Source organism: Zonotrichia leucophrys, chromosome 4A (assembly GCF_028769735.1).
Source record: "Zonotrichia leucophrys gambelii isolate GWCS_2022_RI chromosome 4A, RI_Zleu_2.0, whole genome shotgun sequence".
Classification (NCBI taxonomy): domain Eukaryota; kingdom Metazoa; phylum Chordata; class Aves; order Passeriformes; family Passerellidae; genus Zonotrichia; species Zonotrichia leucophrys.
In genome coordinates, this window is record NC_088174.1 from 6,837,571 (window position 1) to 6,862,658 (window position 25,088).

Here is a 25,088-nt window from a genome sequence, read left to right on the forward strand (position 1 = left end):
CAAGTGCACGGTGGCATTTTAGGTCAGGGCACCTTTTGTCATCACTTTAGTGGAAATGTATAAGGTAATGTTTTCCAGAATAAGGTGAAAATGCCAAAGCACATAAGAAAATGTGTGTATTTTATGTAAGTAAATAGGTACTTGAAGTTGAAAGAAATTAAGGAAGAAGAAGAAATTTGGCATTCCAAATTTCCTTGCTCTTTGCCAATATTAAATGGTTGTAACAGCCTTTATGCAAGCCAGTGTTTTGATCATAAATTAAGTACTGCAAAAGTCACTTTTGTTGGGGCCTGGCTTAATACTGGCATTGTCAGATACTCTGGTATTATCACTATGCTGATTTTCTAAAATACTACATTCAGAATATTCCATAAGTAAAATGTGCAGCTTTACCTACATTAAGAAACTCCCTGGAGACCTTGAAGTAAGAGATCACTTTATCAGTCTTCCCTCTCTAACAGAGTTTGGCAATTTACTGCATGAAAACAATGGTGAACCATTGAGTTTAAATTGAGCATCACTATATTGTACTTTCATGGAAGCTGTTTCCTGCTGATCAACACTGAAATGGTGTTGTTAAAAAAAAAAAAACACTAAAGAAATTAAAAAAGAAAAAAATGAACTAAATTCAACACATACTGAGAAGAACAAGAAAAGTATAATTGTCACATCCAGGTCAGTCTGGTTTAAGAGTTGCTGTAGCAGAACTAAATGCCAGTGAAAAAACATTGGGCTTGCTCAGTGGAAAAACATATAGTTGGGCTTGCTCAGACTGGTAAAAAAGGTCGTTGTAAGCTGAGTTCTTTGTAGGGAGATGAAACTGAATCCCTTTCAGTGTGGGGTTAGTCACCCTCTGGTGTGACTGCACAGGTCTGTCTGGCTCTTGGAGAGGAGCATTCAAGAGTCACTGGGTTTTGAATGAAGCTAAAGGTACCCATTGTGAGCAGCTTTGGCTTCTGGGCTAGAGATCTTTTAGGAAGGTCACTGAAATCAGTGTGAGTCTGATTCAGTCATGTTTTGGACCACACTAGTAAGTTGTTTTTCCTAGATAAGGTACTATGGGGAAAAGGCATAAACTTCTCTGACCACCTCTGGACAAGCAGCTCTGACTGCAGGCCAGGCTGCCTTAGCTTAACAAATGAATTGGCTCACTCCTTAAAACTCCTCTGTGTTTTCAGGTTCTCCAGTAAATGCATATTTTACACAGTTTCTGCAGTATTTGTATTAAAGGAGAACAGAGGAGCAGCGTTCTGTATTTTGTTTTAGGCAATAGTTTTTCTTTCTCTACTAATTTTTTATATATGAGAAAAGTATCTATTTCCACAGACATTTTAATAAGCCCCAGGAGATATTTCTGGGGTTAAAATAATGGGAAATGTAGTCTTCTCGTGGTATTTTGGTTCCAGGATGGTGGAGGCACTAAAAGAAAACAGCGCATATGCATTATTTAGGACCCACAAATGGCTCTCTTGAAAATGAATAAGCCTGTGAAAAACACATGTATGTATTTGAATACCAAGGGAGCAATTTTGGGCTTGTTTGTTTTTTCTTTTAATACCACCATGTTTGACTTCATTCAGTTTCCTCTAAAATGCAAACATACAGCCCTAAAGTATGCTGGTGATATCTCCACAAATATCAAATACACCAGAAAAACCCTACTGTCAGCTTGCAATATTCATTCCTTGCTCTTTTGCTGCTTCCATTCTTACACACTTGCACTGAGGTTAGTAAGGAAGAGCCAAGAGCCTCCCAGCGGGTGAGATTAGCTGGTATCTATTCCAGGTGTCTTTAACATGAGTGACACTTTTTGGACACAGTATTGAGAAAGGAAGCAAGATCATGAGCTGTGAAACATTCCAAGGAGCTTTGGGCAGTGGGCTCTGAGCAGTGGTGTGAACTTTACTTGAAGTAAAAATGGAACAATCTTCTCAGGAGGAGAAATGTGTAGTCAGATGGCAGCTGAGGGGAATGTGGGAGCATTAAAGTGGAGAAATGAAGCCTGAGTGTGCAAGAAAATACTGATGGCAATCAAAGGAAAGGTGGTGCTGGAAAGACATGGGTGTGTATGACAAGTGCAGCTGAAGTATTGCATGTTCTCAGATTTGTAATGGGCATATTGCAAGAATTGAACCATAGGTTCATACAGGTTGGGAGGATGTTAAAACACCATCCAGTCCAGTGTGTTGTATCTGGAAATTCTGCTTGTCTTAGTACTGCCCCATTCATTTCCCACTTGTATCAATCAGAAAAAAATCAGAGAAACCAAGCACTCTCTGTTAATTAGAAGCCTGGCAGGAGCTGAAGGCACTCAGAGGACAAGGCCTCTGCTGACTATCCTCCTTTTGCTGTTTCTGGTTTTCTAAGTGTTTTCCTGATATCACTGTGTGATGCACACTGGAAATGATCAATCAAGGCTCACACACAGGATCTTTTCATGCTGGCAAGTGAAAAATCAATTTGTGTTTGAAGGAGTAAACAGTAGCACGAGCTTCATTTCCCCAGAGTCAAAATGGATTCCTTGATAAAGGAGATGACAAGGAAAGCTGAGCTCTTGATGTATAAGCACATAGGTGCTCATGTGCAAGAAATGAGTGGACTCCTACATTCATTTTCCATGCTACACTTACCTTTTCAATAAAACAAAGATAGGAAGAAGAGATTACTTGTTGAATGCCAATTGTGTGTCAATAAAACCAGGGGGATTGTTCATGAACAGTTTATACAGATGAAAATGTAGTCGGTCACTTCTGGCAAAGACATTATTCATGGTGTATTTCTGCTTTATGGCACTGCATTTGAATTTTCAGAACTATTTTCACACGTCTGTTGGAAGATTGTGTTGCTAACATTTCTGAGAAATATCTGCTGCTGGATGTAAATTACAGGGAAAAGAGTCTTTGTATGATATTTCTGTGCCATGAAAACAAAATCTGATCTCATGCAGGTTATAAATTGTCCAGGAGGTAAGAGTAGTCAAGGAACTGTAGAATGAATAAATGGAAGGTTAGACCAACATGACTCATCAGATATTGTAACCATTCACCCAATGTCATTTGATCTGTATAACATTAAAGGCTACTATTCCCTCGCTCTTAGATTTCTGCCCTCCTTCCTTCCCTTTAAAGTTCAGCACTGAGCCACCCAAGCCATACATTAAACCCTTTGGTTCCACATCATTTAAGCTCTCTCCTCTCTCCTGTGAGACCAAAAAGTGAAGAAAGCTGTAGAATACTGGCTTGTATTAGGTGGAATATTTGACCATCTGACCTTTCCTTTTTTCCTTTTTTTTTCTCTTTTTCTTTTTTCTTTTTTGCTTTTTATTTTTTTAGCAAGCAATATTTAAAAGTAAACATGAAGCATTTTGATGCAAAAGAGGTGTGCCAGATTAAAAGGAAATTGGAAGATGAGTTCAGTGTAGCATGTAGCTGTTGTGAAATCTCCTTGCTTTGATTGAAGTTTTATTACCTCAGGACGTCTGTCTGCAGCTTATGTGCTGTTCTTCAGTCTGGGGTTTGTGAATGCACTGCTGGCTGAGAGAAGAGCTCATGATGTGAATTGCAACCACTCAGTCTTGCAGAAGCCAAATTCCTGGAATCTGTCCTTTCAGCTGAGCTAGCCCACGCTGCTCATAAAGGAATAAAAGCACCCAGAGCATGCACAAGTGCAAACTGTGCTCTCCTTTTTAGACTGATTAGTGATGAAAGCTGAAGAAGAGAGGGAGGGGATGGAGAATCATGTAATGGGTCCTAAAATGCTTGATTTTTATTAGATTAGGAAAGTAGTAGTATGGGATGAATGTCCAATCTTGACTAAACTACAAGAGGATCATGGCAGTTTATTAATGGCAGTTCTAATAACAATTTGTTGTAGCACTAGCGCTTGGGGAAGTGATTAATATTGTATCTGCTCTATTTCATTCTGTCCCAGTGAATCTGTGCTTGGATGCCATGGTGTGCCATGTGGGCCCGCTCACACTTGTTAGCTGAACATGAGTGTTTATGGACAATTAAACTTGCAATTTTTAATTCACACTTTGAAAGGTTGAGAGGTTGTTTTTTCTTTTTTTTTCCAAGACACTCTAAATTTCTAATAGATCTGTGCCTTTCAAGTCTCTTAGAATGTGCAACTGCAGCATGAATTTAGAAAAATGGTCTCATTTCTTTAGAAATCCATTAATAGTAATGTACTGAAAGACTCTTACATTGATCTTCTCTCTGATAGCCATGTTGTAATAATTATTCTTTTAATGTTTGCATCAATCTAAATGTTTTCCTCTTTGTGCTCTCTTCTACTTGGATCTCCCTATATGACAATCACAGCACTTTGACATCTTGCATTACTTTTATACCAATGATTCAAAACAAAGCAATGCCAAAGGGAACAAAAGTTCTGTCAAGCTATTAAAATCTTCTTTGCCATTAACACAATTAAATTGATGCATGAGCATTTAAAGTTATTAGCAAGTGCTGCCAGCAGAAGCTGGTTACCATTGCATAATATATAGTGGGCTTTATTAAAGTAAAATTGTATGTTTACTGTTATTATCATCATTAGTTCTGAAGTAACATAAACAGGGCTGTGAGTTGGGAGAGGGCTGAGAGACAACCAAGAACATGCTCTGTCCTGTATTAATAGTGAGGGATACAGTCATCACTTTCCTAAACAAAGAAATACACGTGGTACCTTGGCTAACCATTGCAGCGGGCATGTGTAATGGTAGGGAAGGGTGTTAAATAAAGAGAGCTTCTGTACCTCTGCTGCTCTCACTCTTCCCAGTCTGACTCACTCAGCTGGATTTGGGGCTGCTCCTGTTTCTGTGGTGAGAAATTTTGTGGTTGATGTGTTCACTGTGAGCTTTTTGGAGGACTGTTTGTTTTGTTTTCTCATATTCCAACATATTAGTTTTTCAATGAAAAAAAATGAGGCGTGTATTGGAGACACGTGTTCTGTCCCACTGCACAGTGCAGCAATACCCCTGCTTGCCAACCTTTTGATTAACCATATTCCTCACTGAATGGGAAGATGGCATGAGGAATGGAAAACACAGAGGAGCAGAGAACTTCAAAGTATTGAGAGAGAAAAAAGTAATTTAAGTGAAAAGTAGGGAGAGGAAGGAAGTCCCATCAAGTCCAAGTCCTGTCGTGTATGGGTGGACTGCATGCCTGTTGCAGTTTATGCTGCCCACATGTGGGCAGTTCTCAGCCAGGCTTTTTAGGTAATTTGAGCTGAGTAGAAACTGGGGACAAAAGGTAAGGCTCTTTTTTTGGTTGTTTGACAGTTTTAAGGTGATATTGTGGAATATTATAATCTACAATAGATAAAAATCATTAATATCCCTGTGGTGTAGTCAAATTCACTTGGGTAATCCTTTACCAAGATACTGCTGAACTGTTGGGAATTCAGAGAACAGTGATGAAATAAGCCAAAGGGGAGGAAAATCTGGTTTATCAAGAAAGAAGGTAAAAGTTGAACATAGAGCACTTGAAAAAAAGTTCATGTCGTGTCTGTGTATGGTGTAAATGTGAAGGGAAGTAATGGATTACTTCTGGTAGTGGGAAGAGCTCTACAGAAAAGCTGAGTTGACACTGAAAACAAAATTTTAACCATGATAAAGAAAGTACCAAGTAGTTTACAACACTCCATACTTTATTAAGGGAAGGAATGGGAGACCCATTTCCCTGCAGTTTTTGGGTCAGACTAGCCACAGTAATATAAGAAATGGGGAAAATCTGCTACATTAGCAGAGCATGAGCTTGGTGATCTAAGTGGTCTGTGGTCTTTGACTTCTGTAGCTGTGTGGATTTATCCATGAAGCTTAGTGCTGGCTGAAATGCAGGCAGAAGGCCATGGCCAGTGCTCTGGTCAAGCTCCATAGCAGATTAGGATGACAGGGATTAAGTTTAGTCATGACTGTCTTTCACCAAACCAGTTACTAAGGGCAATAAGGTAGAAGAACCAGACAGAAAAGTCTCACTGAATATTTATGGCACAAAGGACTCACCTGTGCTTTGGTCCCTTCCTGAATATTGTCTCTTCCTCTCCTGCTTTACCCCATGATAAGAGCCCGCCACAGCTCTCTGCAAGTGCCACAGAGTGGCTGCACACACAGGTCACACCTGCCTGTTGTTTCTGTAACTGTTCACAGTATTTAAAGGTTTTGTGCTCTTTCATATCCTTAGAGTGAGGGATTGTGGTAAATTCTGTAAGTACCATTTAAGAAGTATTTTTTCAACTGGAATATATTAGCAGCATCACTGTATGTGTGTGGGTGTGGTTGGGTGCAGAGATAAATTGAATCTTTTTAAGGGGGGAAGGAGCAGCTGTCAGGCCTCTCAAGGTGGATACCTGTGTGCTGTGCAGGCTGCAGCGGACACTGAACCTGCAACAGGCTGATGGAGTGAGGGACAACAAAATCAGCAACCACCCTTACAGTCCAACCAGTATTTTACTACAGTATATATTTAAGTTTTAAGAGCTGTCTGGGCTGTTAGCCTATTAAGCTGTAGGATAAGATAGTTGATGATAACAGCTTTCTCCTGTTATCACCTCTGTCCTTCTCTGCAGCATGTGGCAAGTTAAAGCAAACCTCGCCCCCTCTCTGAAGGCTGCCGATAGGAGTAACAGTGGGATCTTCTTCAATTACAGAAGTTTCAGGCAATTCCACTGCCAGTTCTCAACTGTGAGGAAATCAGAGTACTTTATTGCTTCAAAAGTGTCGTTAGGAACACAAAGCAGTGTGGAAGAAAAAAACAACTTTTGACAAAATGGGTCCTGCTGATGATTTATGTTGATCTGAGCTGGAAAATTTGGTAGGCAGCAAGCATGGATACAGCAGTCTTCAAACAGAGGCAGTTGCTTGTTAGCTGTTCACCTGTGTGGTTGAACTTTGCATCCAGCACCTGACTAAACATTTCTTTTTTTTCTTTAAACCTAGGTTGCCCTTCCCAATGACTCCAGCTGTGTGGAAGAAATACTGCGGGTAAGTAATACCCTTTGCTTTTTTATCTCCTGTATAATTGTAGTGCTGTTATTTTCATCTTCCAAGGAGAGGGTTTATAGGGCTGTCTTTAACACTGTAGTTAAATAATAACATATCAGTGAGTCTGTATTAAGAGACACAGACAGGGGGTAGGCCCAGGGTACTCCTTAGTGAGATCAGTTCACCTAAGACTCTGCATCTGCCAGCTTATTTCAGTCAGGATTTACACGTGTTCCTGTTCTTTTCAAGCTCTCAGTCCCTGAGTCTATCCAGGACACATTTCTCTCCTACCCTGAGGTGCAGTTGCCTTAATTCTTCTACTCACAAGCTGACCTACAGCCTTCCTCCTTCCTCTAGACTACAATTGCTCATCATTCATGGTTTTGTTAAAGACTTACAGACATGGTTTTTTCTGTGATCTTTGGTCAGTGGTTGAATACAGAAAATTGCAACTCCAAACTCAGAATGGCTTAATTGCAACAAGATCATGTAATAAGAAAAAGGGAGTGTGCACAAGTTGTATGCCTTACTCTAAGTATAAGATGGGCTTTTCCTCAGACACCCCAACTTTGGGGTGAGATTTGCCGGGGCGTGGTTTTGCAGCCCACCAGTCCCTCTCTCAGATTTAGGTTTTTCTCCTTATGGGTTGAGTTTCCCATCTGTCAGAGCTACCTGCCTGGGATTGCCAGCCAACCAGCTGATTTTTGGTGTAGAAGGGATTAAAATTTCAGTGGGAATTTGTGCCAGCCATGTCCTTGCTACTGGAGGTAGTGCTGCAGACCTACCCAGACCTGAAATCATGTATAACAGTCATGCCAACTTGTTTGCAAAGACTTACTCTGCTTATAAAATAAAATAAGCTTCTCACTATTCATTGCAATTCAGAGTTAAATAGCTTGGAAAACTTGCTCCTGGTTTCTGTACACACATTATCTTGGGCTGCTCTAGATGTACTTACGGGGTGGCAGTGTTGCTGTAGATGTGTGTTGAGGCAGCAGGCAAGCGTGTTCCTGTAGACCTGCCTTGAGGGAGAAGATCCTGCATGAGCACCCAGGAGCAATGAGTGCAAGGAAATAAATAATATTTACTTTCAACTTTCAAAGTGAACAAGAAGTTTATTACCTATAGAACACTAAGGGAGCAAAAGCAAAGGAAATGTTGGAAGGCTCTGCAAAGTACTTGGTACAATTAAAATGTCTTCTTCCATTTATATATTTCAATTAGGTTCATTACTATATTTGGAATGAATGACTTGTTGACTGGGGAAAGCCGTTGTTTTCAGTAAAAAGCATCAAAAGAAAATGTGATGGGGGAATTTCAGGGATCAGTCATCCAGGTGACACTTTCAATGTGGAAACAGCTCGTTTAATCACAGGAAGCAGAAATGTCTTTTTTCTAATCAAGATGGTGACCCTATTTCCTACTCCATGACTGTCATTTGAGTCAACAAACAAGCACAATATGCTGGGCTTCCTTCTGAAACCTGTTGAGATTGGAGCAGGATTTTCTGTTGCCTTTAGATAATAGGGATGACCTGCAGAGTCCCTGCTTCTGCCACCAGTGAGCCATTGAATTTGGGGGTGTGCTTGAGAGCAGGGATTTAGCAGGATTCCATGTCTCTGGGGATCTCTCTCACAAGGACATTAATGGGCCTGTGAAGAAGGGATACAAACGAGCAAAGACCCAGCAGACCCCAGCCCCAGCTGGATGCCCTCAGGGCAGCAGCTCAGGATTCCAGCCACATGTGGTGCTGAAGCACACCTGGCACTCGAAGTACCTGGGTTTTCTCAGTGTTTTACTTTGTTCTTCTCAAATTTATGCTGCAGAACAAGCTAGCAGGAAATGTGTTTTGGCTGCATGCGGAGTATCATATTCTACTTGACAGGCAATGGAGAGAAAATAAGTAAGAGAATGCGATGCTCAGCAGTGGTCAAAATCCAGTCTTTGGGCTCCCCATGGAAACTGTGTCAGAAGATTCAGGTTGGCTGCTCCACATGAAAGAATGACCCTTGGTTTCAGCAGAAACTTGCACTTTGAGAACCTGGATTAAGTTTCCAGCCCTGACAGATACTTCTTGGCCTTTCAGGGCCTTTTACATAGGCTCTGATGAACTTTTGGGAGTGTGGATCTCAGCTCCCTCATGGCAGCTTCTCTCATTGAAAACACCATGTTATTCACATTTCTGTCCTGTCAGGGACGTTACAGAGGTAAACACAAAGGATTCCAAGACAGTCAAGCCCTAAAAGTGGACAATTGGCTGTAATTGTGCATTTTGCCCAATCAAACCATTGGCAACCCCTGGCAGTTTCTGCTCTGGGCTGTGTTTGCTGTCTCCTCCCCAAAGAGCTGAAAAAGGGTGCTCTGCCTGGCACTCACCCTTGGAGCAATGCATACCTTGAATTTTGCTTTTTCTTTTCTGGTTTTGATTTTTTGTTTGTTTGTTTGTTTAAGTTGAAGAATTAGTTCAGTTCCATCCCTCAGAAAGACACAGTAACTCTCGAGGGTTTCTTGCTAGACTTTACAAGAAAGAGGTGCTCCTGCAAAGATCTGTGACCTCTGATTTTCCATAGCTCTTTTTTCAAGCTGAACTTGATTAATGGTTTCTGTAATTGTAGAGGTTCGTAATTCCTAATCTGTCTTCTTCTTTTTTCTTTTTTCTTTTTTCCATCTTGGAGGAAAAAGGTTTAATTGAATTTATATTCTAAAATTTTCAACCAAGTGAGGGGAAAGGTCTTGACTTCATTTAGACCCCTTGTCTTCAGAGACAAAATTTCACAGTCCTTTAGATTTCCTGAAACACTTAGCTACTTATGTCATCTTGTGTAAATGGTTTAAGGACTGCTCCCAATACTACAGCCAAAGGTTAATGGCAGACCAGTCTCCTGCTGATTTTACTTTTCTAACCAGGATGGCTGAGAAGGTTGTGAAAAATAATAATAAAAAATAATAATAGTAATCATCATCCTCATCTCTTATACAACTAAGGCCAAAGAGTAATGATAGCACAGAGCGCATTTAATACAAGTTGCTAATACCAAACTGAAAGATAAAGGCAAATACCTGGTGGTCCACACACTTTTCTGTTCCAAAATGTGTTGGAGTAATTTTTCCGGCCAATGCAGTGGTTTTGAAAGTGTAGATAATATGGAAGACAGGCAATTAAAAGTATGTCCGTGTAATTCACATTTTGTTAATATAGATTTAAATTAAGTTGTCACTTGCTATGTGCATCCACTGAAAAATGAGTTCATTGAAATGTTGTGATCCAAAGTGCAGATGGGGCGGGAGAGCTGACATTTACAACCAGTCTCCAAAGCTGTTACTTGTGCCACTTGTACCAGTGCTTTCCATCAGTGTGCCTTGCTGTCACTGCCTGTGATGTGAGCCATGTGCTGGCCCGGGGAAAGGAGGTGTGTGGGTGACACTGAGGGGGAAAAGCAGTGATCCTTTTCCTGTCTGTGGAGAGCACAGAAGGGACCTTGGCCCTGGTTTGCCCTGGTAAAGAGTTGATAACCACACAACACCGCATGGGAGAGAAAGGAAATTATTTTAACTACATGTTCTGGAGGACTCAGAGTGTAAATTGGAAATTTGGGCTGGGTGTTCAGGCAGTCAGTTGGACATAACCCAGCACTGCAGCTCTTGTGGCTGTGTCATAACCACCCGGGCAGGCTCTGCTGTCTGCAAATCCGTCCCTGCTTAGAGGAACAAAAGAATTCTTGTACGTGCATATTCACAGTAGGAAGGCATCAAGTAACTAGATGGACTTCTGATGGTATGTGGACAGCTGTGATACTAATTAGAAGCTTTCCAGTCTGGAAGCAAAACAGATCCCAAATATAGTTCAGATTGTAATAAGTGTAAAAATGACTGGAGTTAAATGAGCAAAGTCTGTAATTTGTATGGTCGTCTTCTGATGACTAGCTCCTGTCTAATGACATGGGAGAATATGTAAATTGATCAGCAGGTGAAAATGCCCTTGACTCTGCAAATTATGTGTAGGATTACCTTCCTCATGCCAATTGAAAGCTCTAACGGATTTAATATGTCTCACCCTCAGCTGAAGTGAGCTGTTCACATAGCAAAATTAGACTGTAACAGATACAGCCCATTATTTGCCCCTCAGTAATTGTTTTCTCTTCTAAAATACAAACAACATTGAAGAATGATGCTAAACCTAATTATAATAATTGTAATTTGAAAAATACAGGTACTCTGTCCAGTGCGGTCACAAATGCACTTAGTAGCTGACGGATAGTTTAAATATTTTCATGTGGAGTCTGGGGGCTTGCTGGGGAGGACATGATGTGAATTTAAAATGATTATCCAGACGTCACTGGACAAGTGAATAACGAGCTGACTGGCCTAGTAAATCATGTGAACCTGTCAAATGTGGGAACACGTTGGGGAGGAGATGATGTCAAGTAACAGTAACTTAGCAACCTGGCATTTAGCTGTCCAGAGAATGAGTAAGAGTAGCCACTTTTAAATAGCTGAGTAAATAAATGAATCCCTATACGTCTTAGGTGTGCTATAAAAATAGCCCAGCACCGTATGTTTTGTGTCAAGCTGCTTCTTTCTCCTGGATAAGGTGATTTATTATTTCTATTGAAATGAAAAAATGGATTGAAAAGTTAACCCAAGTGTAAATGTGGATCTGTGGCCTTTGTCCCTGCTCTGGCGTGCAGCCTTTGAAAGCATGCATGGAACGGGTAATAGCCTGCTTTGAGAGTTGTTTTTTTCCTTCAGACTTTGCTTATGTACACAAAGATTTGGATGGATAAAAACAATTAATTTCTTAGCAATTTCTAAGCCATTGCATTTTCAAGCTTTTTATCAGCATTTTCTCAATGGAGGCAGAACCAGTTTCTGCTCTCACATCAATATAAATCAAGGGGTAATTCCACTGACCTCTGATCTCATTTGAGTTCATTGAATTCTTCTTCCTCCCACACTGGTATAAATTGGCAGCAGTTCCACTTACATTGCTGCTGCTGTTATAAAATAAAAAAATAGTTACCTCTGCATTACTTTAGGTATTCATAAAGGCAGAGACCTGTTCTTTGTTCTGATGAGCACATCTACAGATTTGGTCTCACTCCAGAAAATGGAAATGCTGAGTATTTCCTTGAGAACAGCTCCTTCCTGGTTTGATAGGTGATCAGCTCAGTTTTGGTCTCAGTATCACCACAAACATTATCACCACAGTTGTTGCATTCAGCAGCAATTCCAGGAAGGTTGAAGGAATCCTTTCCCAGCATTTTGTGCACTGTCCAGAATGCACACAGGAAGGGTGACATCAGTAGTTGGAGTCATTTGAGGACAGCCTGTGTAAGCTTGGAGTGCAGAAGGCTCTTTGGGAGCTGGAAAAGGCAGTCTTAGGTCTTCCCAGCCCAGAGCACACCCTTGGCCCCCGTGTGCTGCCCCTGACCATGGCAGAAAAGCATTATCCAAATTTTTGACCATTCACCTTTACAGTGACACATTATGGTGGCACCTGTGAGAAAAGCACTTGAGGAGCACAATCCCAAAGCTGCCTGCATTAACTGGAGGGTGCCTCATGTGTAAAGCTCAGAGCTGTCCTCAGGCTGCAGGGTGGGAAGCTGGTGAGTCGATGCCCAGTGCTTGGCTGAGCCCGTTGTTTGTGGGTCCCCATTGCACGGCTGGATTGCACAGGTTACATCTGAGGTGATCTACACTTGTGGTGTAGATCTATAGCATAAATCTGCTTGGTGCTGCCAGCTGAAGGCAAGGCTGTGCTGCTGGGGAGGTGACAGGGAGGAAAGGTTGGCTGTCTGCTCTGACAAATGTGCGTGGGTGTGCAGAGTTTCCTGTGCTCGAAAGCTGGTGTTCTGCACCTGCCTGTTACGGGGATAAATGCCTCTTCAAGATGTAATGCAGCAAAAGATTAGACCTTTGTCAGGACAGACAAGCAAGGTCTGATTCCAGCTTGCAGGCACATTTATCAAATAAAGGTTTTATTTTCATAGCAGTATTAAATAAATTATTTAGCAAAGAACTTTGAAATGTAAAATCTGATCATTATGTGGGTCTATTGCAGCCTGTCTACGCTGTAACAATAAAAAAAGATTACAAAAGGTATTCAGGAAAAGAGAGAGAGATTGCTGTGCACCTGTTTCAAACTCAGTATTCAATTCTGTTTTCTTATCTCCTTTACCATAATATTTTAGCACATATTTTTGTACAGCCAAATTGAAATATTGCTGATTTCAGTAGTATGATATAATTCTGCCATCATTGCCAGATTTACCATTGCTACTAAAATTACTGTAAAGTGAGCTGCCATCACAAGAGTTTGGACATGAATTGCTGCTCCTGAAGAGAAACAAAGTACTCCCATGATAAATGATAAGTGAATGACTGCCAGTGAAGGAGTGAAGTTTGTTTTTCAAGCTCTTCAGCATCTCTTTTCGCCAAAACAACCATTTGTAGTTTCTCTCCCTCACTGAAAGTCAGCTGAGAAACAATCCACCATGCATTGCAGTGTTACATGCTCAGCAACCTCACTCTGATTAAGTACTCTGTTATGATAAAAATAATTACTGTTTATGAGACTATACAAAGTAATTGTTTTAAAGGCAGTTCAAACAAGAAAATAATTGAAACAAAGTTATTCTCTTAGAGGAAAAGATAGTAAGTTTTGCAACTCTTGGGGAAGATCTCTCTACAGAACTTAAAAACATTCATTATTTTATATATTATTTTTTTCAAATACCACTAAGTTTTGCAGTTCCAGAAATAAGTGAAAGAGATGAAAAATGTGGGAAAACAATTTGGTGGAGTCTTGTAGTTGAGTGGAGAATGTCATAAAACTAAGATTCCTACTCCCAATTTGGAGACCCGTGGGACCTGAATTCCCATCCTTTTACATCCTTGTAACTAAAGAGTAATTCCCTTATCTTGGAGTGAAAGTGTGAAAGAAAACAGACCCAAGGAATCTGGCATGTCAGATCAACTCTGACCTTTTCTATGCTCCCATGAACAGAAAAAGGCCCCAAGTGCTGAACTGGATGGAAAATTTGAAACATTACTGTGGTGTTACAGTGTTTGGCTCCAGCTGTACCAGGTATCCTCTCCTAAGGACCTTGTGGGCTCATGAGTTTATGTTGTATAAAAACATGATTAAGAACTCCAGAGCCTGTTGTGTGTCTGTCCTGGAGTGCTGCTGCTGATTCCAGAATGACAGTCTGCAGCGTGGCCAAGCAGAAAAGCCATGTGAAGCTCCCAAACTCCACTTACACAGTTACTGACAGAGCATTAAGCAAAAAAATCTAGTCCTGTTTTGAGATACAGGTAGTAGAATATTTCTCTGGTCTCAGATTAATCATTTTTGTTATTTCATCTTGTCCTGTCAAAGTGAAACATGGTAAATATGGGCACTGAGTGTTTAAACTGCTAGCAATGTTACCTTTCATTTAAATAGATTAAGAATGTGTAGTCTACATTACAAATTGCTTTCGGCACAGAATGAAGACATTGAAAACATATTAAAATTGTGTTAGACTTTCTGAAACGAATGCATGCTTTGGAAACAATTCTGGTTTGAAATGTCTGTAACATCTTCTGTGGCTCTTTCTCTCACAAATGGGAAGAGCTCCATTTTTGCAGCCCTGAGGGCAAATGTTGCATGCCTTAAATCCTGGTAGAAATCTTCCCTGTAAGCCAGCTCTGCTGAGGAGGCTCGTGGGGTCCATGAAGGATGACTTAGTCTAATCACAATTAGTCAAGAGAAGCAGACTAGGAAAGGGCTAGGACACTTGCAGTGTCCAAGGGAAGACTGGACTGGGAGATGTAACTAAACAAACCAGAAACAGTTTCAAGAGCTTACATTTTTGAAATTCCTCTCTGAAGTTTCTGGCTATGACAATAAAAAAATAATTGATGGTTAAAAGAAACATATGTAAGGAAAGCACTAGGGAAATTAAAGTGATGGATCAAAAAATACCAGGTACTTGAAGCATGCTCAGTTTCCCCCTTTATGCTTTATATACACCTGCATGTTGCAACTTTTGATGCTTTACTGCTCCGAGCTCCTTGAGGAAAAGTAAAGAGTACAGGACAAAGTTGACACCTGGAGCAAACCTGAAGTTTCAACTTTGAATCCCATTGTTGAGCTCAGAGATGGGTGGAAGAGTTTTGTTACAGCAGTAACCAGGAGTGCTTTGCCATTTTCATAATGCACTGAGGTCTGAGTTTAACTGAAGCTACTCTTAACTTCTTAAGGCAAGAATGCAGACACCAATTCATGTATGGACCAAAACTTATTTTATTTCCTCCCGAGAGACCCTGTGGACAAGCAGGTGGACTTTTCCTTGGGAAGTGTCGTATGGTGACACATAGTCAGACTTGCCAGCCCCCACGAGGTTTGTGGAAGGAGCCTGATGTGGTCAGGCAGTCTTGTGATCCTCATCTGTCTTAAGTTCAAGTTGTTCCACATTCTGCAGTGAGAGTAGCTCTAGAATCTGCCTTTTGGGGAGGAGAATTCCTGTGTTTGCTGTGTGCCATTGGTCTGTCATGCTTCACAGTCAGCAGAGCTCTTTCTGAAGGCATCTTCCTTCTTACCTGTGGAGATTGTTCCAGCTGTCAGTCTTCAGAATACACCACTTCAAATCTGCCAGTGAAAGACTGGTATGGTTCATGTCCTCATGTCTTTGAACACCCTCTCAATAAATGCTTGAATACATAGACTCAGATAAAACACCCTACATTTGATCTTCCTGAATAACCTTGAGATGCCCCTTTGCTCCACTGTGTCTCCTTCTGTGAAATGGTGAAATAGAACCTCACCCACACTGCCATTGTTGAAAGTTAAATTAGTTGTTAGCAAAATGCATTGATGTTCTCAGCTGGAATTATTGGTGTGATAATTGGGCAAAAGCAAGGCTCTATCAGATATTTAAAATTATGCTACATACTGTGGCTTATCTGAATTTCTAACATTTCTTTAAAAAAAGCGTGTCATTGAATTTAATATTCTGAGAAACCTTATGAACTTCCAATCTATTTTAGCTGTACATTTCAAATTATGCTTATAATTGTGTTTTTATTGAATATGTAAGTTCCTTTCAATTTCTTATTACACTACACGGATTTTGATATACATTTTAGAAGAATGCACACTGTGGATAGGTGACACTTTTGAGTGTTTTCAAATTGTCACAGTAAAATTGTCACATTTGTTTAATTAGCCAGTAGATCCTGCCACATTGATTTGTCAGTGGTGTAACAATTTCTTTGGATTACTGGAAAATCTGACCAGGATGTTTTTTGTAATTTTCTTCTTTTTTTTTTTTTTTTTCCTTAATGAATTTCTCACATTTCTCTTTGATTTAAAATCAGTCATACAGGCACCCAGCCCTGCAGACGTCAGCTGAAGAAAATGTCAGGTTCTAGTGTTAGAATGAAGATTATTTGATTTCTTCAGGGCCCTGAGGTGTTTGTTGACCATTGTTCAGAGGCAGGAGGGAAAAGCTGTCTCCAAACAGGAATCTGAAGGTCTGACCCAAGTGCCCAGATTTGTTTTAAAACATTCTTCATACCCTGTGTGTTCTACCTGCCCAAAGTGTCCCTGCATGGCCTTCCAGAGCTCCTGAGGCCAGGGCTTGGTGTGGCTGTCATTAGAAACCTGTTATCAACACTCTACAGCTCTTGTTTAAATGTTTTCTCTGTTCCGAAATTTCTGTTCAATGTGTGAGCAAATATTGTTGGGGAGGTGGAAATACCTACTGGTACTTTGCAGGGTGAAACAGGAGCAACAGGAACCCACAAGGGCATAGCAGACTGGCATGGAAAAAAAATGGGCAGAGTTGTATTCATTGTCTTTGCTGTGGGTTGATAGAGGGGTTTAAAGTGTGGACCAAATGTCACCTCTCGAGCCAAGTTAGAAAATGGCAGGTACTGATCTTTAGTGAGGGATGCTTTGAGATCCTCTGATGGCATTTATTGCACAAGCATTGAGTGTTAAAAGCCCCTTTGGGCTTTGTAGTCTGTTAATTTCTTTGCCATGAGTATATCTTACTAAAGAAAATGTTGTGTACACCAAGGTACAGTAACCTTTAAAAATGCTCTTCTGAGCTTTAGGATACAAACACTTCATGTTTGGTTTGTAGGCGCATTCCCAGTAGTAACTTGATTTTTTAATTTTTTTTTAAATTAAGCCAATTAATCCCTTCCCACTTATTCCAGTATTTTATCATTTCCAGCCTCTTGAGTCTCTAATCTTTTCAACAAGAGGTCTGAACTGCCAGTTATCTGAAAAAGTAATGTACCAGTCAAATGGAAACTGGTGCTTAGAATTTTTTTGAAGAGCAGCCCCTTGTCATTCCTGAGTTCAGACAAAAACAAAGAACATAGTTTCAACAGTGAGGCGTTCACTGGAGGCTTCTTTCCATGAAAATAGTTATCACTCCTTTTTTTCCTTGGCAATTGAGTCATTGTTTCTTTTAAAAGAGGTTGTCATGATCTCCTCATTACCATTTTTCTTAATATGATAAGTGTAAACTACAAGAAAGCGATCATGTTTGAAAGGATACAGGAGCCCTAAGGAATGTTGCACTAACTGCTTGTGTTCTTTGAAAAGGCTTAGACTGGGAATTTGACTAAATGTATCATTCTGTCTACTTTGCAGCAGCATTGTCGTTTTCTAGCATCTTTCACTTACAACACAAGTTACCCTTCAAAAAGAATGCCATGTTACTGCATCCAGCCTTTGTGTGTCTCCAGCAAAGCGAGATCAACAACTCCTTTTGGTAGTTGCTTGAATATAATAATACATTGCACTTCGTACTTTAAAAAAAACAAAAACAAAAACAAAAAAAAAAAAAAAAACCAAAAAAACAACAAAAACCAAACCCCCCCTCCTCCCACCATCCTTTGACATGTTTACTCGAGTTCATCTTTCCTTGGTAGCTGGTAGCTGTCAGTTTGACACCAGCTGGAGCTGTGTCACTCCAGCACTGCTTGGAGCTAACCAGGCAGCCATGGCTCTGCTGGGTGGTCTTTTCTTGGGCTTGCTCCAAGTTTGTTCCAAATTGCTCACACAATCCCTGATAAACTATTACTAATGAACACTTTGCTATTCCTTTTGGGCCATCTAGAAGCAGAAAAGACAATACATGTCATCGTCTGGTAATGTAGAGATCCGATGTTTAAATGCTGGAGCACTGAATTTACAGCATTTCAGTGCTGTGCCTTTTGTGTCCTATTCATTGATTTTCCTGTGGGAAAAGAAGTAGTGTAGTGCTTTGAGACAGGAAGGTTACAGACTTTGCCCTTTTTCAGCCCTGTTTTTAGGAGTTAGTTTGTTTCAATGTAGTTTGCTGTCAGAAGTTTTTAAAAATGCAGACACAGGAGGCTCTATCAATCTGGTGCACAGTCAGAACACACTGATTTCAGGCACTGGGACTGCTCTGTGTGGGACCAGGCATCCTCAGCTGTCGTATGTCTTAATGGCAGTCCCAAGGATTTAACATTTCCAGCCTCCAACTAGCTTTGTAAGAAAGAACATGCTGGGAAATGAGGAATCAAATGTATGCAACAGTGGGAATCTGTCTACCAGAAATACTCTGAAGTCTCCATACCTTAAAGGAGATCAAAAAAGACCTCAGCATGATTTGGCTTCAGTTTTCTTTACTGTTTAAGCTGGTTTATTTGGATAAGGCTGACATGCCAAAAAAAGTATATGTTGTATCAAAACATCTTCTCTAACATACATCCATTTTTTCTACACCTGTTAGCTTAGCAGGAGTGGATCAAAGGAGAGTGTTGGCATGATTTACAGGACACACAGATGCAGGAACAGACCTGCTTCAAGGTGCAAGTGAGGAAAAGGAAATTCAGACTGAAATGTTTGTTCTTTTCTAAAGGCTAAAATTACTATAATAAATGCCAGGTTGCATGAGAGGGTTTCAGGTGTCTGGTTAGGTCTTTCTGTAAGAGAACAGAATTAAAGGTTTGAGCATGAGAGGCAGCAAGGACTCCACCTCTGTGTTACAGATGAGGACCCACAGTGTATTGTATGGCATGCATCCTAAGCTTTTTAGCTTTACAAAAGAAACTGAGGTGACAAAATTAGAGGAAACAATCATCAGGCTTTGTATATCCAGGGCTTGCTGAATTCTGATCAAGCTGTGCCTGTGTTATCCATACCTTTTGGACACACCCATTGGATTTTTCAGCCCATAATCTCTATTCCAAATTTTCAGACAATATTCAGAAGTTTTACTACTACCCTAGGCATTGCATAAGACAAAATATGAGACAGTTTGTGCCCCACAGAGCATTCATAGTCTCTGAAGTAGGCACTTATGGGAAGATAACCATGCTTCACAGGGGAAAGTGAATTCTTCGTGCATGAAGGGAGAAGCAAGTTCTCAACTGAGACACATGGCAGGGAGAGCATCACATAGCCAAGCAAAAGGAATGGTGAAAAAAGCTTTGTAAGGGCAGGTTTCAGCCTTTCTAGGTGTTCACTATGTCTGCAGCCTCAGACTGCTGGTTTAGCAGCATTACAGTGGAGGTCATGAGACTGTGTAAGAGCAGCATCAAAAACAAATGCTACCCTGGCACACCCCCGCAGGAAAACCCTGCTGCAAAACTGCTTGTGTGGTAAGCAGAATAAGAGATCTGGCAGAGTCTTGGTTTGGAAGGCAAAGAAACAGCTTTTGTAAGGACTTCAGTGTGTATTGGACAGCAGTGTGTGGTAGCTTCATTTCTTTGTATTTGATGAGTAACAACTCAGAGTCCAATTTTAATGAAAGCAAATCATGGCTTAAACAAAAGAATTGGGCTTTAAATTTAAATGAGTTGCCTAACTTGGTTTCTTAATTTCCCCTATATGCTGTTTCAGGTAATTAATGCTCCTGTTTTAAGGCCAGAGCTGGTATTTTCTGGCACAAGTTAATGCTTTCAAATTCCTCATGATTTTTGGACTCAGTTTCATCATATTGTCAGGATGTAAGTTATAAGCTGGTTACATGGGTCTGAAAATTATTGCACAATATACAACTTACACAGTTTCTGTGCTAAGCTTACAGAGCAAGGGGGCTTGTGGTTTAGCAATCTAATTTTGCCTGATATTGAATTTGGAGATTTTATTTTTTCACTATGCTGCCTTAAGTTGCTTCAGAAATTTAATGCATTTTATAATAAATTCCATTGATAAGGTCTTGTCCTGTAACAATATAACACCCTGTTGTACTTGTATGAAAAACCATGAATTGATTACATCTGGCAATGTAAAGGAGATGATGTAATGTATTGTATAAATGCACACAGTGGAGTGCCTTAGGGTAGGAGTAGTCTTGTTTTGTAACTGTAAATTATAGTTCTGCTCTCTTCTTGGTGTGAACCCTAAGTTTCAGAGAAGAAAACAGGCAATTCAAGACATGCTTTCTTGCTTGTGAAGCTGAGGATGGATGGAACAAATTACCAGATTCCCTTAAACAAGTGCCAGCAGTGAATAGTTTCAAAACACAGTTGCTTATTTGCTTGGAGAACGGGGTTTTTGCCAATGTTTTTTAAATTGCTGAGATGAAATTATATGTTGGTATTAGTAACTTTTGAAAGAATTAGCTTTTTATGACTTATTGTGCCTTTGTTTATACTATACTCTTGCAGTGCCAGGATGTTATGTTGTATTTAACAGTTCAATGCATACTTCCTACCTCGTGGGGCCCTTGTGACAATAAGATGTGCCATCCCTGGGGATGGTTACCAACAAGTATTATTTTGAATAAATAAAATCAGTGGGATATGGCAGTGCATCTCAGTGGGGTTGAGAGGCTGCCAAGAGCAGGAGGCATTGCACTGGACATACTGTCCGAAGCAGGGCTCTGGTTCTGTGTGCTGGGCAGCAAAGGCATTATTTCATTAGTTCAGTTACCAGGAGTGACAGCTGGAGGATGCCTTTGACTTCATGAGTTCTAATGTCCATTTTCCACTGAACTCTTAATTCTCTCATCACATAAAATCCATCAAGAAAGCTGTCCCATGTGCTTGCTACAAGGTCCTGCTACGTTTTTTGTCATTTTTTACATTGTGTGATTTTTTTCTGCCAGTTATACTCTGTGAACTCCCCATGTCCTACATGCACTTTACTCATACTGGGAATCTAAGCCTGGCAGGAGTAGGGATTCAGATCTCTGGCTCTGTGCAGCTCATCATAATGGTGCTTTATAGTGGGTCCATAGGGGATTGTGCTGCATGCTCCTGAAACTAAGAAAACATGAGAAGGCACTGAAGGGCACAAAACCTGCTTGGTATCGAGCTGAAGGATTGATTGTCCTAGGCAATGTCATACATTCAGGCCAGTTTTTGACCATTTAATCTTCCTGAGGTGGACCCTGAAGAAAACTATCCTGATCCACCTTGGAGAAAAGCATTTTCTGTGTTTGACAGAGGAGCCTTGGGGTGAGCTCCTGTATGCACAGCATGGACATTTGGGGCCAGGCCCAGCAGGGAGCTGCATCCTTGGTCAGGGCACACACACTTTTACAGGCTATGCTTTCCTTAGGACTGCAGCAGACTTGCGAAATTGAATCCAGTGTGGGTTCATGTGCTGTGGCTTCATTACTCTCCCCCTGAAACAGCCTCTTGAACTGAGATACCTTCCCACTGTAATGGAGCTTTGTTTTTCTTCACTCACATGAGATTGGTTAGAGCAGTAAGTGCATCAATCATGATTTACTTTTTTTTTTTATTGTCTTGTAAATGCTCTAAGCAAAGAATATGAGTGTTATTAGTTATAAAAGCTACAGTGTGAGGAAAATATATTGAAAAGTTTGAGGTATACAGGAGTCATAGAGTACTGAGAAACTCAACAGAAAAAGAAAATACCCATATTTCTTTGTGGGTTTCCAAATGCTAACAAAGTAGGAAAGGAAAACATATGCAGTAAAATTTATAGTCAACCACAATTGGCTTCTAAAGCAATTTCTATATTAATTTTCAGAGAATAAATTTTTTGTCTGTCCCCTTCTTGTTAAAATGGAAAGAAATATTAATTTACCATTGGATGATATGGAATGCATCCTATTCCCTAGCTGGCAAAGGGAACTTATTAGTCATCATTGATAAAACCCACAGGTGAACACTGTGGTTTAGGCTGTGGTCATAAAAATGGTTGTTTTTTATGGAATCAACTCTAGTTTCTCAATAATAAACTCAGGCATGTATGCACTGTATTTCCAATTGTCTTTCAAGCAGTTTTTGAGACAGTAACAAGATAAATTGTAGTATGACAAAGACATTATTGTAGATGCCACCACATTGTTCCTCAAAATATATGTGCTGGCACTGGCCACTTGTAATAAATTTGCTAAAACAATTGCATGAATAAAAGGTTTTCAGCTTTAACATTCATAGCATGAAAAATAGCTTTCTTTGGAGGCCATCACCAAAGTATTTTAATTTTTTTTCCTCTTATAGGGAAAAAGGTGTGGTATCCCTTTGATGAGATTTTTTTAAAATGCTGAAACATCATAACCAATGTATATTAATGAATTTATCATGTCCATGTCAATATCAAAAATGTATCAAAATCCCTTCCTAAAGAAGCCTTTGACCCAGTATAAAGCAGGTCAGATTACTGGTCAGGGTATTTCCAGCTGCTTGTTCAAATTATCCATTCCTTCTTAAGGAATATGAATAAAAACAACCCATAGGCTGATTGCCTTTGTGTTCCTTTAGGCTTTAGTGTAATTTGCTTGTCATTTCTATATATAAATATATTTCTCTATATCAATTCTTTCCTTAGCCTTTCCTCCAAAGCTGAAACAGGCTTAGATCAGCATGCATCTCACACAGAAAGTGTGGCTACCCCTCATGCATTACTGGCTTCCCACCAGAGAGAGTTTGATCAGTTTTGTATAAATGCAGAAACCAGAAAGATGCTGTGAAACAAGACAGGCTTTTTACAAAGGTTACATTGATAAATAGTTAATAAAACATTAATAAATCATTAATAGAGTCTTTAATAAATGGTAAATCACTTGGCTGTATTTATTCCTATCTTTATTCAATCAAGGCAGTAGGCTGCTTAGCACCAGCTGTAACATCAAGTTTGTAATAACCTTAGAACATCTATTCTTCACATATTATTTTTTTCTGAATACAACTTTAACATGCTGTGCCTCCAAAAATTGGAGGAAGTTTAAAGCAATAGATTTAGCTAAGATTTAAAAGTACTAAAAGTCAGCTAAGATTTAAAAGAGAGGATCATTTGACAGAGAATATCACAGGTAAGGTCTCTTTAGCAGCAGTGGCCTCAGACTGAATTTATTGCTAGAGATGTGTGTGGGGCTGGTCCTCCTGCTCCACTGGCTGCCCTCTAATGATGTGGGAAAATGTTGGTCCTGAGACTGCCTTTGTGGCCACAGAAGAAAAAAAATGGGATTGTTGCTTTGTTTTCTGCCTCTTTGTGGAGGTATCCAAAAGAGAAGCACTAAGGGTAGGGCTTGGCCAAACCAGTTGTGATCTATCAAAACTACAGAACAAGAAAAGAGCTGGGAAGGGTCTTAGAAATCTCATCATCTCCTACAGATCCCTGTCCCAGTGCAGGAATCAGTTCTGCCTAAGCCATGCCTGACTGATGTGTGCTTATCTGTTCTTAGGGATGTTCTTGCACAGATGGAGTCCATGGAGCCCTCTGAGCAATCTGTTGCAGTGCTGCAGGGTCCTTACCATTAAAGAGCTTTCTCTTACCTCTAACTGGAATTTTTCTGGCTGCAGTTGAAGTTCATATCCTCCATAAAGCTGGAGAACAGATTATTCTCTCCTTTAGGAACAGCTCTTTCTGTAATTAAAGGCTGTTCTCATGTCTCCCCTCAGTTCTCCCAAGGGAAGTAGCATGAGCCCTGTATCTTGGGAGGCTTCAAATTAGATCAGGCTAAGCAGTTCAGAGCACACTAGGAAGGGAAGCTGCCTCAGTAGGAACACAGAGTACACAATCCTGCTTCTTTCTTTCCATAATGGCCACTCAGAGCCTGGCTCAGTGCTTTTATCTGTACTTAAAAACACGGTACGCTTTCTTTTGAATGAGAAGGAAATGATGGAAAAATGAAATACAGAGACAGGAAATAAATCTTGAAGGCAGCTATTAATTTTAGGGACTGGTTTTGTAAAGCTATTTACCATCTGCCCCATATCCCCTGTACTCAATTCTCTCTCTGCCCTCTTCCTTAAAAACTTGCAAATTTAAATTCTTCCCCAGTCCTCTCCTTCCATTTAAATCATTATTTGGCCTTGTACCTCTGCATCCCTTGGAAGGTTTGCTTGGGGTATTTGTGTTTTGGGTGATTCATTAGATCGTGTCTGCATGTGTCCTTCTTAGTTACTTACCTGAGGGCTTTTATAGCCAAAAAAACCAGACTAAGCTGAAGAGACAAGCATGTCTAGCTCTAATAAATAAAACACATGGAGTCAATTAAAACAATGTTTAAATAATTTTCAGAAAGGAGGATGCTTGATGTTACTACATCAGAAGACCACAGTGACTTTTAAGCCAAGAAAGAGTGCAGGTTTACTTTCTCATTTAATCTTCAGGTCTATAAAAAAATGCATGCTTCTATACCAGTCATCTACCCACTCCAACAGTTAACATGATTTTGGAATTATTTTAAGTCTAAACCATGTGAAAATAAATCCTAACTCAATTTTGTGGGATTACTTTGTTTCCATTAAATTCCTCTTTAAAGTGTTTCATATGCTTGCTTTTATTATTTTTACTTCCAGGAATTTCTAAATACTTCCAAATTTGGATTGATTAAAGTGTTTTAACTTTTCCTGGAAAAAAACATGAATTTAATTCCCTGTCTATTTTCTCAGGTATTTACAAACTGAGGTGGTTACAGACACGTCTTAATGGGTGTATACACAACACACACCATCTGTGTGGCTCTTTATAGTCTTAACGTATTAGAAGGTGAATATATCAGATTTCACAAGCTAAACAAAATAGATCTTAGCAAGTACTTAAAGATGAGGGACCTCCAGAAGAAACCGGGGCACAAGGAAGAATGGTGAAGTCATGTGGATGATTAAACAAATGACATCTTTTCTCCCGATGCTGCAGAGTAACCTGTCTGTG

The 25,088-nt window shown here is 40.0% G+C and overlaps 1 protein-coding gene across 11 annotated transcripts in view; it reads left to right on the forward strand.

Moving 5' to 3' along the window:
• The window catches only part of AFF2 (ALF transcription elongation factor 2), a 357,228-nt gene that overhangs the window by 196,830 nt on the left and 135,310 nt on the right, over positions 1-25,088 (forward strand). For all 11 annotated transcript variants that reach the window (XM_064713250.1, XM_064713252.1, XM_064713251.1 and 8 more), the window contains one exon: positions 6,938-6,982. In XM_064713250.1, coding sequence (XP_064569320.1) covers positions 6,938-6,982 — 45 coding nt within the window. The remainder of the gene's footprint in view (positions 1-6,937; positions 6,983-25,088) is intronic.